At 42.0% G+C, this 15,719-nt stretch overlaps 1 protein-coding gene across 2 annotated transcripts in view; it reads right to left on the bottom strand.

Moving 5' to 3' along the window:
- Positions 1-14,417, bottom strand: part of mllt3 (MLLT3 super elongation complex subunit) — a 71,939-nt gene extending 57,522 nt beyond the window's left edge. For both annotated transcript variants that reach the window (XM_028474665.1, XM_028474666.1), the window contains exons 1-2: positions 14,253-14,417; positions 12,104-12,284 (exon numbers count right to left, since the gene is read on the bottom strand). In XM_028474665.1, the coding sequence (XP_028330466.1) occupies positions 12,104-12,284; positions 14,253-14,264 (193 nt within the window). In that variant the 5' untranslated portion in view covers positions 14,265-14,417. The remainder of the gene's footprint in view (positions 1-12,103; positions 12,285-14,252) is intronic.
- Between the last annotated feature and the right edge of the window lie 1,302 nt (positions 14,418-15,719).

Raw genomic sequence — 15,719 nt, 5'->3', positions numbered from 1 at the left:
GTGTCCGTGCACTGGGGGGGAGGGGAGGAGGGCGGAGCGTACTTCTGCCCCGTTTAAGCGCTTAATTAATGTCTGTTATGCTGACTAGAAAATGGTGTGATTTGGCAGAGAAAAAACACATTGGACCACAGACATATGACGCCGACACGGCACCGCAAGGGTTAAAATGTGAACTACAGATGGTTCTACGATCACAGTGATTTGGTAGATTGTCGTCATGTTGTAATCCTTAACGATCTAATATTGTCATATCGCACACCGTTAGATGTAATATTATACATAAATTGCTCTTTCTTACAGGCTAGGTTTATGTTAAGATAAAGGAAAATTAAGCATTAATTAATATTAAAGACAGTTTATCCTACTTCAATTACAGTTGTAAACTTAACTACTTTGACATGCAGTCTTGTAAGCATTCACCACGACAACGTAACAAAATTATTCCAAACAGAATTAAAAAATAAAGAGCAGAAAAAGTAAGGAGAAAAAATATGTGCCTAAACAAATAGCACTATTTTTAGGTAAATCAAAGTTACAAAAACACAAAATAAACAAGTGTATGTTCTTGTTAAACATTAAAAATAAAACAAAACTTTTTAAACACTAATAAAAATGAGTGCTGGAAAACGATTAAAATGTTTAATCGCATTATTCTCTGTGAATAATTGCAGTGTTGTGTGCAAAATGTAATCATTTCAAACGTAGTGCATTGCACACTTTAAGTTAAAAAAGTATGAACAAAAAGGCAATAACATTTGGCTACTAAACACTTGACAGACAAATAAGGTGCTTATTAAGAGCATAATTCCCTTTACACAGTAGTGCAACATAATATACCCCCAGAGTACAGAGCCAGAATCAACTGGCTGAGCAACAGCAACATTTTTAAATCAGTTTTCTTTTTTTCTAAACAGGTAACGGCAGAAACATTTTTCTTTTATTAGGGAGCAGCATAAACAGGCTATTTAAGTACAAAGCTGCAATTTCCTCTGCAGGGGACTTTTAAGTCTTTGAAGTCCATGTTGTACTAGATTTTCTTTAGGAAGAATCTCAGTAAAAATAAATGAATAAATAAAAAATATTGACAATGGCATTTATCCATTCCATGTTACATTTACACTCATCTGCACCAGTAGTCTCCAGTGAGAGCAACCGTTGGTGCATGTTTTAAGGCCGTTGCTTTTATAGTGGACTCCTTTTCATACAACTGGTGTATTCTTCTCGTGATGGTGCGCCTTGAGGGAGGCGTACCTGTCGTCATTCATTGCGATCCTAAGAACTTTTCTCAGACCAACATCTGCAACGATACTCATCGGCCTGCAGTTTGTAGCTATCCACTTCACCATGGCATTTGTTAGCTTGTCTTGCTTTTGTTTATCGATGCTTCGCCCACCCGATGTATCCAACGTGGACCGCTGAAGCCTCCGTTTGCTGTTTGTTTGGGTGGATGATAAAAAAAAATTCAGCTTTGCATTAGTTACAAATAACGTTTGTTTTATCCAACTGGCCGTCTGGAAGCAATTTATAATGAAAATGTCCGTGTAAGAGCTCGGTACCTTTCTAATTGTTTCTGTCCTGTGAGTTCTTTTCTCTTCCGGCTCTTCGTCATGTGATAACATCATCTGACCCAATGAGCAATGGACTTTCAAAATAGAAAAATTATTAAATAACTGTGTTAATGCGTGATAAAATCATTGTTGGTGTTAAGTATTTGCTGTGTTAATGCGATAATAATGCGTTAACTTGCCCAGCATTAATGAAAATATTATATTCACTCAATAACAGCAGCACACAACATGCTAAACTTATTGATCACATCACAGTGAAATATTTCCTCTGCATTTCACCCATATCCCGCTCACGGATAGCAGTGGCTGCCACAACATTGCGGGTGGTCCGGGAAGCAAAGTTGGTGCCACATTCATATTTTTCGTTATGTTCCACACTTTCATTCTTCTGACAGAAATGATAACAACTATTACCTCACTGAATACAGCCAAGTGGGACTAATTCAGGTGCACAATGGCATGTCATCATCAATGTAACAACTTTATAACAGGTAGCACTGTGATCACTGAAGGTAAATGGACTAAATGGACTTGATTTATATAGCGCTTTATCACCACACTGAAGCAGTCTCAAAGCGCTTTACATATCAGCTCATTCACCCAATCCCTCTCACATTCACACACTAATGGGACAGGACTAGACAGGCTAGTCGACCACTGGGAGCAACTTAGGGTTCAGTGTCTTGCCCAAGGACACTTCGACACACAGTCAGGTACTGGGATCGAACCCCCAACCTCTCGATCAGAAGACGACCCTCTACCACCTGAGCCACGGTCGCTAAGTGTCGGCAACGGGCGTAATCTCTAACTACTCTCTTTCTGTCTGCCTTCTACTCTTAAACATGTTTATAAATGATTCCTTACCCTTTTAGCACTGAAAGAACATCTGTAATATTACGCGAATATCTGTAAAAGTCATGTTTTTCTATTAGCTCTATCTGCTAGCGCATAGCATCTCTTCTTCACTGGTAGAATAACTGCATGGCAACTGACCACTGGGTTACCAGCGCCCTCTGCGGGTCAAAACAAATACCTGACGTCAATACAGTTCAATGACTGTTTTTTTTTTAAGTCCAATTGTTAAGGCACAAAATACATTTTCAGTTGCACTTTTAAAAGGAAAAGGAACTATAGAATCAGAATTTAAATTAATAGGCTTCTTCATTTGTATTATTCATTTATTTATTTCATTCAGGATTTATTTTTAGTTAAATTGCATTGTTTTGAATAGTTTATCAAGAGATTATTTTGACAATGAAAAATAAAAGGAAAATACTACTGAATCATTTTCAGTCATCATTTGTCTACAGTTCCATTTTGTAAAATAAATCGGGAGAAAATCATATCGTGAACCCAGTATCGTGAATCGAATCACGATACTGGTTGAGTCGGGAGTTGAGTGAATCATTACTTCCCTAGTTATATACATTTTAACATTAAACAAGAATATTAGGTAACACTTTACTGGAAGTTTTCATACATACAGACATAAGGCTGACATTGATTAAGCTGTCATTAATATGACATGACACCTGTCATTAGCATAAATAAGGTGTTGTTCATTACCCTGACCCTACCTAACTCCACCAGATCCCTCCACCTAACCCAAAAAATGCCAACATAGCTCACAAGGCGTCATAATTTAGCGAACGACTTAATGACAGCCTTCATGACACCTTAATCAGGATAACGATAGCGTAATGTCAGCCTTTGACTACCACTGTCAGAAACATACAAACCCCTAAAAGCACAGAAGAGCACATTCATTTGGACACACACACAGAAACCTCTGAATCCCAGACCGGTCTGCTTCCAAAACCCATTGACCAAATAAACCCTGTGTCTGACCAGCAACCCTAAAACTTGTGCGTGTGTGGGTAGTGCATAACTCCCAGTTATTTGATCATTTTCTGATTAATCGATCGATAAAGTGCAAGATTAATCGATCTCAAAAACACACACGCACAGGCACATCAATTTATCATGCGCATGTCCCATAGAATTAAACCAGGGAAATTGCACACGCTATTTTACTTTGCACCTGCAAATAAACTCCTTTCTAACACTACAGAGTATGTACACCTCTTTGTACATCCAACCTTCAAACACATACTCATTTGGCCATAATTGACAACTCTACTTAAATTCCTACATGAATACATACTTTGAATAGGCACTCTACTACACTGTAAAGTGTGACTGAATATTCTTCTATTGAATAAAATTAATTAAATAAACCCTCAATAAATCCAATAAAAACTAAAATAACCACTATTTTAAATTAAACAATCATTCTACAAATGAATAGAATTAATTAAAAAATCAAAAAGTAAGTGAAAGTGAAAAAGTAACCTCAATAAAAAAAAACACTTTTTTATTAGTGTGCTTACATGGGAAATATTAGATGCTGTTCAGTGTGATCTGTTTTTTTTTCTGATATCCGACCAATATCAATATCGGACTGGGACAACCTTATTAAAAGGTTTTATTATTTGAGTGATTCAGTTTCAAAAGGGAAACTTGATGCATCCTAATGCTTCACTCCACACAGGGTCACATATTTCAGGATTTTAGTTTTTTAAAGACTTGGTCATTTAAAGTTACTGCAAATTCAAGTCCTAATTCTAGTACCTCAGATGATTTGTTTAAATTTGCTGTATTGATGCTGTAATGTAAAGCAATAATCCTGTAATGTAAAGTATGCTGCACTCCTAAAAATGTAAACATCAATGGGAGTTGGTGTGTCAACTATTTCAGTTTTTGAATGGAGAGCTCCTCTCCTTAACAACACGCCGACAAAGCTTAAGTCAATGATTAGACTCATTGTGGCTTTCAATAGCACCTCACAGACTTGAACTTCTTGGATCCTGCTCTTCAGCTGCTTTACACTACTGATTGTCCATGAGAATCCCACCAAGTGGTTTAAAAAGCACAACTTATTTTTCATCAAGAATCTATGTGGGTTTTGGGAACCAGTCCTTACAAAACGCTAGCTCCAATTACACACTCAGTACTTTCTAATTAGGTGAAAAATCTGAAAAAAATCAAACACTTTCTGGGAAATGCCATCTCTAATGTAGATCAAACAGCGGCCCAGGCTCCAAATGAGATGCTTAAAGCAGCATAAGCCAAGTATAGCACCTCCTTCAATACGTGCAAAGAGATTCTTTACCTCCATGTGTTCAAAGAGCTCAGCCATTTGTCTCCATGGTAATGCCTCAACACTGGTCCATTAACCGCATGGCAATAATAAAGCACAGTGGCAGCTTTACTGACTGATTGGTCATTACTTTTGACGTGCATCTGGCACAAAAGCACAATAAATCCTCCAGACCGTGGGAGGAAATTTGGGGTAAAAAAAAATTGGCAAAGTGAGGATGCTGAGGAAGGAGAGTTTGGGGAGATTAGGAAACCTACACAGGGTTTATCAAGGTGTCGGTCCCTGGGCGCACAGACTTCTTTAGGTTGAGAGAGAGGTGCAAGAAAAAATAAACCAGAGAAAATTGAGTAAGCATTATTACACAAAGAAGAAGAAGAAGAAATGGGAAAAGTGTGGGTGACCAGGTATTTAATAGGCTTTCTGCCTCTCTCTGTCTCTTTAGCTAGGTTGGTTAAAGCCAAAATCATACAACTGCATCACATCAACTTTCTGCGAAGCAGTGCAAGTGTTGCTTCTACAATAAATCAAGTAGAAGAGAGAACCGTGGTGGTCAAAAACTGCAAGCGTTTTATCATTTTATTTAATGGCTGGAACCACACGTGAAGCACCACAAAACTTGTTGTGCAGCCAATCATGGACAAAAGGTGTGTGTTTTTTGTTATTATCACTACTCTACCTACTTTTTTTGTGTGCATTTCAATAAAAAAAAGATGCATTTCATTAACAGCGGACAATGACCAAGATCCTGTGAAGGCTGCCAGGAGTGCAGACATGACGTTATGTTTAAAGTTTAAAGTCAGTTTACAGCTTGATCCATGACAGTGTTACACTTTTATACTTTGTTTGCTTTTTACATACGTTTGTATTGAAGAATGAACTGCACGTTTTGAAATTGTCGTTTTGAAGTTTATTTGCAACACCATACCCACATGGATAGGTGGAGAAATTGCATTTTAAGATGCCTAAGACATGAAACAACATACACTGTCACCGGAAGATAAACAAGGTCTATTTACACCTCTGAAACCACACACACACAGCCACCACATGCAAGCAGCATGGCACTAAATTGAAAAGTTCCCTCGACGCAAAGCTCTTGTTGTTCTGTTGTTCAGTCTATGCTGTAATCATTGGTCATTAGTGGTCTGATTAAATTTAGTTTGTCTATGAGTTTGCGTCAGTTTGGCATTGTCATAGGCTTGTGTGCAGCCAGCACAGTAGTCGGCCACTGTTTAAAGATACAGCGTGTGTTTCTGTTGTGTTTGTTCGACTCAATCTGGCCAGACTTTCACCTGAATCGGAGCCTGAGCAGGGTCATTCAGATTCAGAATCAACTTTATTGTCCATGTATAGTACAAGTTCAACCCGAAAAATTGTATACTGTAAAAACTAAAATATTGTAATGTTGAAAAACAATGGGTAACGCTGTACTTGAAGTTTTATATATAAGGCTGACATTATACTGTCATCATGACATCAAGTGTCGTTAGTTACCCTAACGCTACCTAACCCCACGAGATCCCTCAACCTAATCCAAAAAATGTCAACACAAGTCTAAAGGTGTCATAATTTAGCAAACACTTAATGACAGCCTTTATGATACTATACTTCTGCAAATGACAGATAATGGCAGCGTAATGTAAGCCTTAAGTATGAAACTTCAAGAAAAGTGTTACCAAACAATGTATTGAAATTAGTGTAAATGTGTAAAAGACTAAAAACGCAAAAACTTTAAGGTTAAAACCTTTAAAATATTAGTTTAAAATGTGTTGGAGATATATATTTGTCTCTGAGGGGGGTTCTCCCAAACCTTCAAAACCCCTAATGTAAAACCAACAAACCAAAAAACATCTGCTTTCCCCAATTACAGATGCAACATGTCTGTCAGATTTTGGAGAACTTGCTACACATTAGGCCACCCACTTATGGTTAAAAATATCATGCAAAATGCATTTCATTGTACCAAACCCCTGTAGCAATGTAACCATTGCTATGGTGTTAAAAACCATTCTACGATGAGATTTGAAAGTGAGATTTTGCTCAATATTTGAGACTTCTGTCTCTATCCCCACCTGTTTACGTGGAAAAATAGGGTCTTTCTTACCAGTGACACCATTATAGTGCAATACTCCAGTAAACAATATATTGGTTCCTTCAACAAACAGTGCCAAAATTTCTGTGAAGACCTACAGTACCTACACATTTTAGTGAAAAACCAGAAAAGGTTTTGAAAAACAAATCAATGTTTAGCGGGAGCATATCGACAATCAGTCGCATGGAACTATATCGTGATATATCGGCGTATCGAGATATCGTCACACTCCTACATGAGAGGGTATATTCCATGTCTTATTGCAATATATAATATTTATGCAATATATCTATCAATAAAGCAAGGAATACTGTCTGTGTGTGGCTCAAATATCTCTGTGGTTCAGGGACAGCTGAGACTTTCAACATGGCTGCTGCTTGGTTCAAGGGTGTGCAACGTTGGATTAGTTTGGACGCCCCGCCTCCTGAGTCGACGGACTCAGTGATGATGTCATCAGTCCTTATGCTCAACAGTGATGATGTCATCCCTATGTTCTAATCTTCAGTAATGATGTCATCAGTCCTAGCTCTATAGTGATGTCATCAGTTATAACATTTGACACACTGGATTCACAAATTCATCAACTCTCAACAAAACATAATTTTCATATGCCAATATTAAACTGAATCCTGAAGTTTTTTTTCTTGCAGTCAAGAAAAAAGATCAGACTGATCTAAGAGTTTCAACATAGCTGCTGCTTGGTTCAAGGATGTGCAACGTCTGATTTGTTTGGACTGCATTGATAACAATAATATATTATTTCATAAATGCCTTACAAATTCTGTGTGCATCTAAACTGACTATTGTGAATTAATGACACTAAACGAGTCCGGACCAAGTCTGTTCCGGTCTGAGGAGATCTGGATCCGCGAGCACAACAAACTGGAATCCGAATAGATGGGGTTCAACTCCCTACAGTGTCCTTGCTAAAAGCCAAAATTTATGAAAGCACAATAGTTATCACTCTACACATTTCACAACAGACCTAAATGTCACTGACGTTCCACCTACAAACACAACCTCATTTGGCCATACATGAAAAAGCTACTTAACCTCCCACTTTTCTAACGCAATACCTACTTCCTACGGGTACTGCACTAGTATAAATACAATAATAATAACAAAAACAATATTGTTTTTTATGATCATGGAAGATCGGAAACCCCACGCATTTATTCAAAGAGCACCTTAAAAATACTTTCCTGACCAGTCACTGCTACTTTAGATCGTCTGTAGCAAGCTATCAAATAATGTTGTGTTGTGTTTTTTCCCCATAAAACAAGTGACCGAAGATCCAACAGTATGGCTACAGACATGTTAAGGTCTTGCGATTAAATCTTGCTGGGTTAATGAACCGTTTTCTTAAATCATATCAAACATTTAAAATGTGATATTGATAACATTATTTATTTATTCTGTGTGTTTGAGTCAATTATTTGATTTCTTTTCTTAGTAATAAGGTATTTTTATAGATACGGTATATGTTTGCTGCATACTTAATATAGCTGTCTAAAAAACCTCAATTTTAAAAACGCTCAGCAGCGGCATTTGCGCACCCTCGCTTAGGCAATGAGCCTAATCAAATACAGTCAAGTTAAGGAAATGTAAGCGAAGTGAAAATTTTTCAAAATAAAACTACATAGCATAGATAGGTACATAGCTTAACACTGCAGTGAACAAATTGTATGCACTGTAGACAAAAATAAAAAGAAAGAAAATGTCTCGAAAACCTGCAACTAAGACATTATATATATAAAAAAAAACTTTAGGCATAGAAGAATATTGACAACTCAATCATTTATTCTTGCTGGGTTCACAATAGGGCCGCACAATGAATCAAATTTTAATCGTTTTTTTTTTTTTTCTTTCTTTCTTCTTTGTCTGCACATGCTGTGAAAGGTCAACACTACAAGATGTGCAATCATTATGAGACAGCAATGCATGTTTTGTTATTGCAATAAAATAAATTGATTTATTTTATTGCTTAATTGTGACCATCACCAGCCCTCCCTAAGGAAGGGTAAGAAATCTTTTATTAGAGGGAGGATATAAAAAGGGAGAGCAGTGTTACACCTAAGTGGAGGGGGAGGGGAAAGAGAGCAGGGGGGAGAGACTCAAGGTAGGAAATAGAAAGGGTGGGGAGAATAGATTGTTTTACAGTGAGGGTGAGATGTGAAGTTGTAGAATATATTGTGCTTATTATGTTGTGTAATCAAGCCAGTATAGTGACAAGTGTGAAGCTTAGCTATAATGGTGGTGGATGTGGACGGGGGGAATGAGTGAGTGGTAGTACCTAAAGCAGGTATTTGGGATTAACGTGTCTAAAGTTAAGCCCAGTATGAGTTTTATCCCACATCCCAAGGCGTGCCAGTGCATCGTATACCAGTATATGTGCAAAAAACCGCTACCGCAAACCCAGGAACTGCCCCGGGCCTGCAGATGCAGCCAGGCCAGCAGAAAGAGTGGGGGCCAGGGAGCCCCAGGCTACCCCCCACGGCCGAGCAACCCCCCAGACGCCCCCAAGAGGCAGCCACCGCCCCCACACACACATCCGAGAAAGCCCCAAGCAGCCGAGCACCCAGCGCATCCCGCCACCGACCCCAACCACCAACCCCAAGGCATCCCCCCCCCCCCCCACCACCCACACCCAAGCACCCACCCACACCCAAGCACCCAACCCCCGAGGGGAGGGCCCAGAGAGCCCCCCGCCCGAGACCCCAGCAGCGGAGCCAAGGCCCACGCCCAGCAGACGGCCAGAGCCGCACTGAACGGGCAGCCAGCGGGCACCCGCCGGCAGGCCCAGAGCCAGCAGGGATCAGACCCCAGGCCAGAAGGACCCAGAATGGAAACAGCATCAAGAGCAGCGCCCCCAGGGACAGAGACCATGCCCATAGTCGCTGAGGGCACCAAGGGGATGCTGAAAGTTGCCCTGCCGGCCCCCAGGCACACCAACCAGGCACCCCAGAGCGCACCAGACCGCCTTTCCTTGATGCCGCCCGCACGATAAGCCCTAGAAAGCCCCCCCCACCAAAGGACCCAGTCACACCGCAGAGCCCGGCTCGCAGGGTGCCGCCCAAGCCGGGGCCACCCGGCACCGCACCCACAGGCATGGTAGGGCACGGCCCGCACCACCCGCCCCAGAAGACCCCTGCCAAGACCGGCCCGGCCAGGCCCGCCGGACCCCAAGGGCACCACCGCAGGACAGGGAACCCCCCGGGCCAAACCCCCGTGGGGCGCGGCCCCCCACCCCAGCCCACGAACAAGCCACAACCCAGCAAGACCGCACAGCCCCAGGCAGTGCAAGAACAGCAGCCCAGGCCCCGCCCCCCACCGGACAGCGCAAGGGCGGCCGCCACCGCGGGAGCGAGGCACCCCAACAGCACACAACCGATACGAAGCAGCAGCCCCCCGCCAAAGGCGCAGAACCCACCCACCCGCCAGCCCGCAGATAGCAGGACAGACCTACCAAGCGGCCGATACCGACCTCAACCACCGGAACAGCTAGAGCCGCCCCCCAGCAAAGAGTACCACCCCGGAGTGCCAAGCAACCACGCCCCAACCCCGGCGCAGAGGCCAGCACCCCCCAGCGCGCCCACCCCCCATCTCGGCGCGGCAGGCCACCCCAGACCCACACGCCGCGAGGCGCACCCCCAAGGCAACCAGGAGACGAGACAAGCACCAAGCCCCACCCGTAGGGAAGGGGCACCCCCACGCCCCACCAGGCCGGCACCGCCCGGAGAGACCCCACAAAGAGAGCCCTCAGCAACACCCCCCCACGCCCCCCAAAGACCCACCGCCCGACCACACCCTCCCGATCCCCACACGGCGGCCCAGCCATCAACAGAGGGGCCCGGCCCCCACCCGACAGGCACAAATGTGTGAATTTACCCACCACCCTGTTATGGTGCCTCTCCATTCCCCATTCCCCAATGGAGAGGCACTTCCCTATCCCCTGAGTGAATGTATGTGTTTAGTGAATGTATGAAGTGCTATTAAAAAGGGTGGATGGAGGGGAGCGGTGCTCCTCTTCCAGCCTATGTGTATAATGTGTATGTGGTGCAATAGCTCCAGAGGGTGGAAAAGGTTGTCCAACCCACCGGGGGGTGGTGTGGTGAGGTGTAATTAAAATTGGAGGGATTAGTAGGGCAGCCAGAGGTGGGAGTGCCGCCCCCGTGCCACTACTTAGTAGCACAGGCGGCGGCCCTCTCCACCCCCAGCCCCACCATCCAGCCCCCAAGGGTCGGGTATGTGAGTGTGGTGCAACAAGTGGGTGAGCCAGACCAGCTGGGAGTGAGTGATGTGAAGTACCCATGTAGGAGCCCGGCCCATCTGCATGGCGGGCCACCGGAGAGGGTAGATGGCGCAGACAGGCACGCGGCACTGCGGCACTGCAGGCCCCAGGCCGAACAGGAGAGAGGCCAGCCCCCACACCAGGGCCAGCGCAGGCCCGCACGACACCACTACATAGCACCCTCCACAGGGGGGCGGCCCCGGCCCCCCCCAACGAGAGAGGACGCCACCCAGGCAGGGCCACCCCGCCAGCCACGGACCGACAGGCAGGCGAACCCATGCACCCCCAGCCAGGCACCGCTACCAACTACCAACACAGTTCTAAATGTGTATTTCAGGCTGGGCAAAAAGATCGATTTAATCAATTAATCTTTGTTTACATTTGTTTACCCTTTGAGTAGGCTATATGTGGGCCACAGGCATGTTTAATGTTTTAATTTGCACTATGCTGAGATGCTAAGGGAAGAGTTTTTTTTTTTTTTTAATTGTAATGTAATAGAATATGTAGTTATCTGATTTCTTAATCAGAAAATTTAAGCTACTGTGTGCTGTTGCAATTTTGCTTAAACATGGGTTAAAGCTTGAAATTGTTGAATGACAGAGCCTCATTTACTTTTTATTTTGGGATTGTTCTATGCGTTTTAACTCTTGAGGACAATCACAGCAATAAAGCTGCACTTCTGACAATACATCTGATGTCTGCAGTAATTTTTAAGTGCATTAAAAAAAATCAAAGAAACGCAAAATCACCCAGCCCTATGTATAATGCACTAAAAACCTCAACAAAGAACTATTGAACGTTAAAGAACACAGGTGAAGATTTACATCACATCCATTTAAAACAGGTCAGATGTATTTGCATACTTCAATAGACACTTCTCTTGATTACAGACAATTGTTGAATGTTGTATTTTTGTTCCAACAACAGCCAGGAGTATGGATCCCCAACGGAGCACACAGCTTCCCTGAGGAACAAGAGCCTGCTCTGCTTACCTCGCTTAGGCTTGGGGAAGCTTTCGTGAAGGTGGAAAACAACCTTCTCTACAAAGTGCTGGATGTTGCAGTTCTCTGGTCCTCGGACAAACACCATCCAATCATGAGTAAAGCCCTCAGCAGTGGGTTTCTTTCTGACCTGAGCACGATGACCAAGTTCGAGTTTCACCTGAACGGCACCCTGTCACACAAAAGGAACTGGATCATGACTCAGGTCAAGCAAGCGACATCATTCTCCATTTAACAGCAGCAATATTGACAGTAGTAAAAATTTGGAAACAGGGATGAGCAGAGTGAGCCTGTGTTTTTGTGTGTGTCAGCTGTCGGGGGTGTAGGAGTCACAGGCTGAGTGATCAGTTTAGTTAGGTGGAGTTACTCTTATGGGTGTCGATTGTAAAGTTGCACATTTTAAAATAAACAGCCATTTTTTGCAACCTTTAGCAATATACACATTTAAAAAACATATGTGAACTTTAAGTAGGGATGTCCCGATACAACTTTTTCATTTCCGATATGATACAAATATTGCACCCTTGTGTATGGACCAATACCGATATTGATCCGAAATCAGCATGAATCATACATAATTTTTTTTCTCTCTCTCTTTTCTTTAATAAAAAAAATAATAACTTATTTTGTAGTGTGGAATGTTGGAGAAGGCTTGATCAAGTGATGTTACTCAAACAAAGAACAATAGTCAGCAACAGTAGGTATGAGAAAAACTGACCCGGTTATTATTAACCAATTGGTTACAAAAATGTTTAATCTACAACATAATATCTACAGTATTCTACAATTGAATAAAATAAATAAAAAAGGATTTGAAAAAAATAAAATCATAAAATGTGGAAATTTGAATTCAATATCTGATATTCGTTTTTAGGCTAATATCGGACCGATATCGGATTGGGACACCCCTAATTTTTAATGTCACTTTTGACCAGAATTACAGCAGTAAAGGTTTTTCACGGTGCGTCATCATCCCAGAAATCGCCATATTTCAGGAACTTAGCAGGTAAACAAAGCACACGCACACAAAACAAATCCCAAATTTCAAGAGGAAATTATGAATTATTGCCGTGTTTTTGGCTGTACCAATTGGTCAGACCGTGAAAAACATTTTGAGATTTATAGACTTCCAAAGCCTATAACAAATCAGGGAGAACAATGTCAAAAGTTATCAGAGGAAAGGAGGCACTTGTGGTTAGCAAAGCTAAACCAAGACCTGCGAGGCAAAAATTTAGGTTAGGTTCGGTTGGGTTATTAAGGTTAGGTTGATAAAAGACATTATTGCATTACTTACTTTGGCTTTCACAACACATCTGCCATTGATGACTTAATACTGCATCTCCCTCACCCATCCACACACCATATGGTTATATAGGCCTCCAAACTTTTATAGGATTTAAGGCTTGGCAAAAACCAGGTAGTTGATGATATCAGGATACATAATAGACGGAAGACTCTCCGAAGTCGTCATTGATCCAAGACGAGGGAGCCAACTCGTATGGATCTGCACCATCATTAAACCGTGACTTTTCCAAATATGGTGCCTTTTCCTGCAGACCAAGTCCTTCCCTGTATGCCTTTGTATATATAATGCATTTTGAGGAGCTTTTCTGTGGTTTATATTTTGCAGTGTTAACCTCTGAGTGCCTTCAACATGGCCGCGCATCCGGGTTACTGCCCAGAACGTGACGTCGGTGAAAACCCTCTATTTTTTTTTAAATTTATGATTTTTTTAAAAAATTATATTATATCAATATAATGTTTTATCTAAATTATACATATTAAATATAAATGTTAAATCTAATTGTGAAATGTAAATCTTAAATGTTTAGATTTAATATTTAACCTTTAGATTTACATTCAACATATTTTACATTGACATTATATTTTTTACGAGAAAAACTAATTTCACAAATATTGCTGTTAATCTGGTCAAAAGTAACATAATATATATTTTTATATGTATCTATTTTTACGTGGTTTGTTGCTAAATGTTGCAGTTTATTTTAGCATGCGCAACTTTACAATCTCAATACACTCTCCCTGAGAACAGTCCTCACAGTTCTCTCGCTACGTTTCAATAAGCAGTCGCCGCCCGGCTTTGCTCCGGCTCACAGCGCTAACACCTCCGGCTACTCACCGAGCAGGCCATGCTTCAGGCCCCGCGTCACTGTCGGTTCATGGAGAAGGAGCAGGCAGGGAGGCTGGCGGTCCGAGCTGTCTGCATGTGATGCCCGACATGGTGTCCGGTGCTCCCGGTCTCACACTGAGCTACACTCTACCCCACGCCCCCGCTGTCACTAGCCCTGAGCACTAGCACTGTATCCGCTATACCCTTTCACAATAAAACAGACATGCACTTCACAGCCGTTGCATTTCTTTCATCATTCGTGTGCTGCAGTAGATTTTCCTGATGTATCCCTCAAACCTGTCAGATTTAAATGGTGTCATTTTTTTTACTTATTAATTGTAACTGTTTTACTTGAACTTTTCAACCTTTTCTGCATTGATGAATGAAACGCACCCCTACTTGTAGACAGTGTGAGAATAAAGCCCAAATACTGTGAACTTTGGGTGGTTAGGGGACAAAGAACTTTGCTAATGGACAACAACTCTATCGAACCTGTCGAGCACTGACAGACTTGAAGCAGCGTTTCCTAAAACCTACACAGACTCAAAACATTGATTTGGTTTATTTTATTTTGATGGACCGTGTAATTTCCTTATATTTGTTTATTCCTAAAATATTTGTACTTGACGAGGACAGTTTGGTTTACTCAAAGGGACGCAAAAAGCCAAACAGAAGCAGTTTCACTGGCCTCCAATCAGAGGGCGACAAAACTCCCAATTCAGATGCTGCATTTAAATTCTATGGGGAAATGAGATAGTACAGGGATTGACACAGTGGTGTCTATTAGTGCTGGGACAATACACTGACTATACAATACAATACACAATATCGGTTCAGCGAGATTGATACAGTGCATACAGTTATCATTGACAACGTATGCAAACGTAGCTTTCAATAAAAGGAAAGGAAAGGAAATTTACATGGTACACCATTCAATAACCAGGTCCATGACTACTTTTTAAATAGCTATTATTTTAATTCAATTTACAAATTTGAAGGAAGGGCACAAGCTGGACAGGTCGATAAGTGAACTGATACCACATTTACGCAAAAAAATCTTTCAAGGAATCAACGCTCAAATGGGTAAAATAATCTAAATCTCTGTCAGACTCACTTCCTACACCATCAGCCATGGCAAATATACCCCACTTGATCTTTGACCTAATGCGGAAGAACAGAACCAGTGCGAGAGTGTGCAAAGGCTTATTCATTTTATCTGTCAAACTCGCTCGTCAAAGTCTGGGGGTGGGGTTAATATCAATCCAGCCAAATCTATTGCTTTGGGCTTCAACAGACATGACTGTTAGGCTGATTGGAATCTCTAGATGGCCCATGGGAGTGTAACTGGTTGTCTGTGTGTGAGTTGTCCTGCGATATGTTTCGACCTCTAATTATTCATAGATCTAGGCCTGGGCGATATATCGAATATACTCGATATATCGCAGCTTGTAGTCTGTGCGGTGTTGAAAATGACCA

Source organism: Gouania willdenowi, chromosome 18, assembly GCF_900634775.1.
Source record: "Gouania willdenowi chromosome 18, fGouWil2.1, whole genome shotgun sequence".
In the NCBI taxonomy this organism is placed as follows: domain Eukaryota; kingdom Metazoa; phylum Chordata; class Actinopteri; order Blenniiformes; family Gobiesocidae; genus Gouania; species Gouania willdenowi.
The sequence above is the reverse complement of the archived record's forward strand: the minus strand, read 5'-3'. Positions and strand labels throughout refer to the sequence as shown.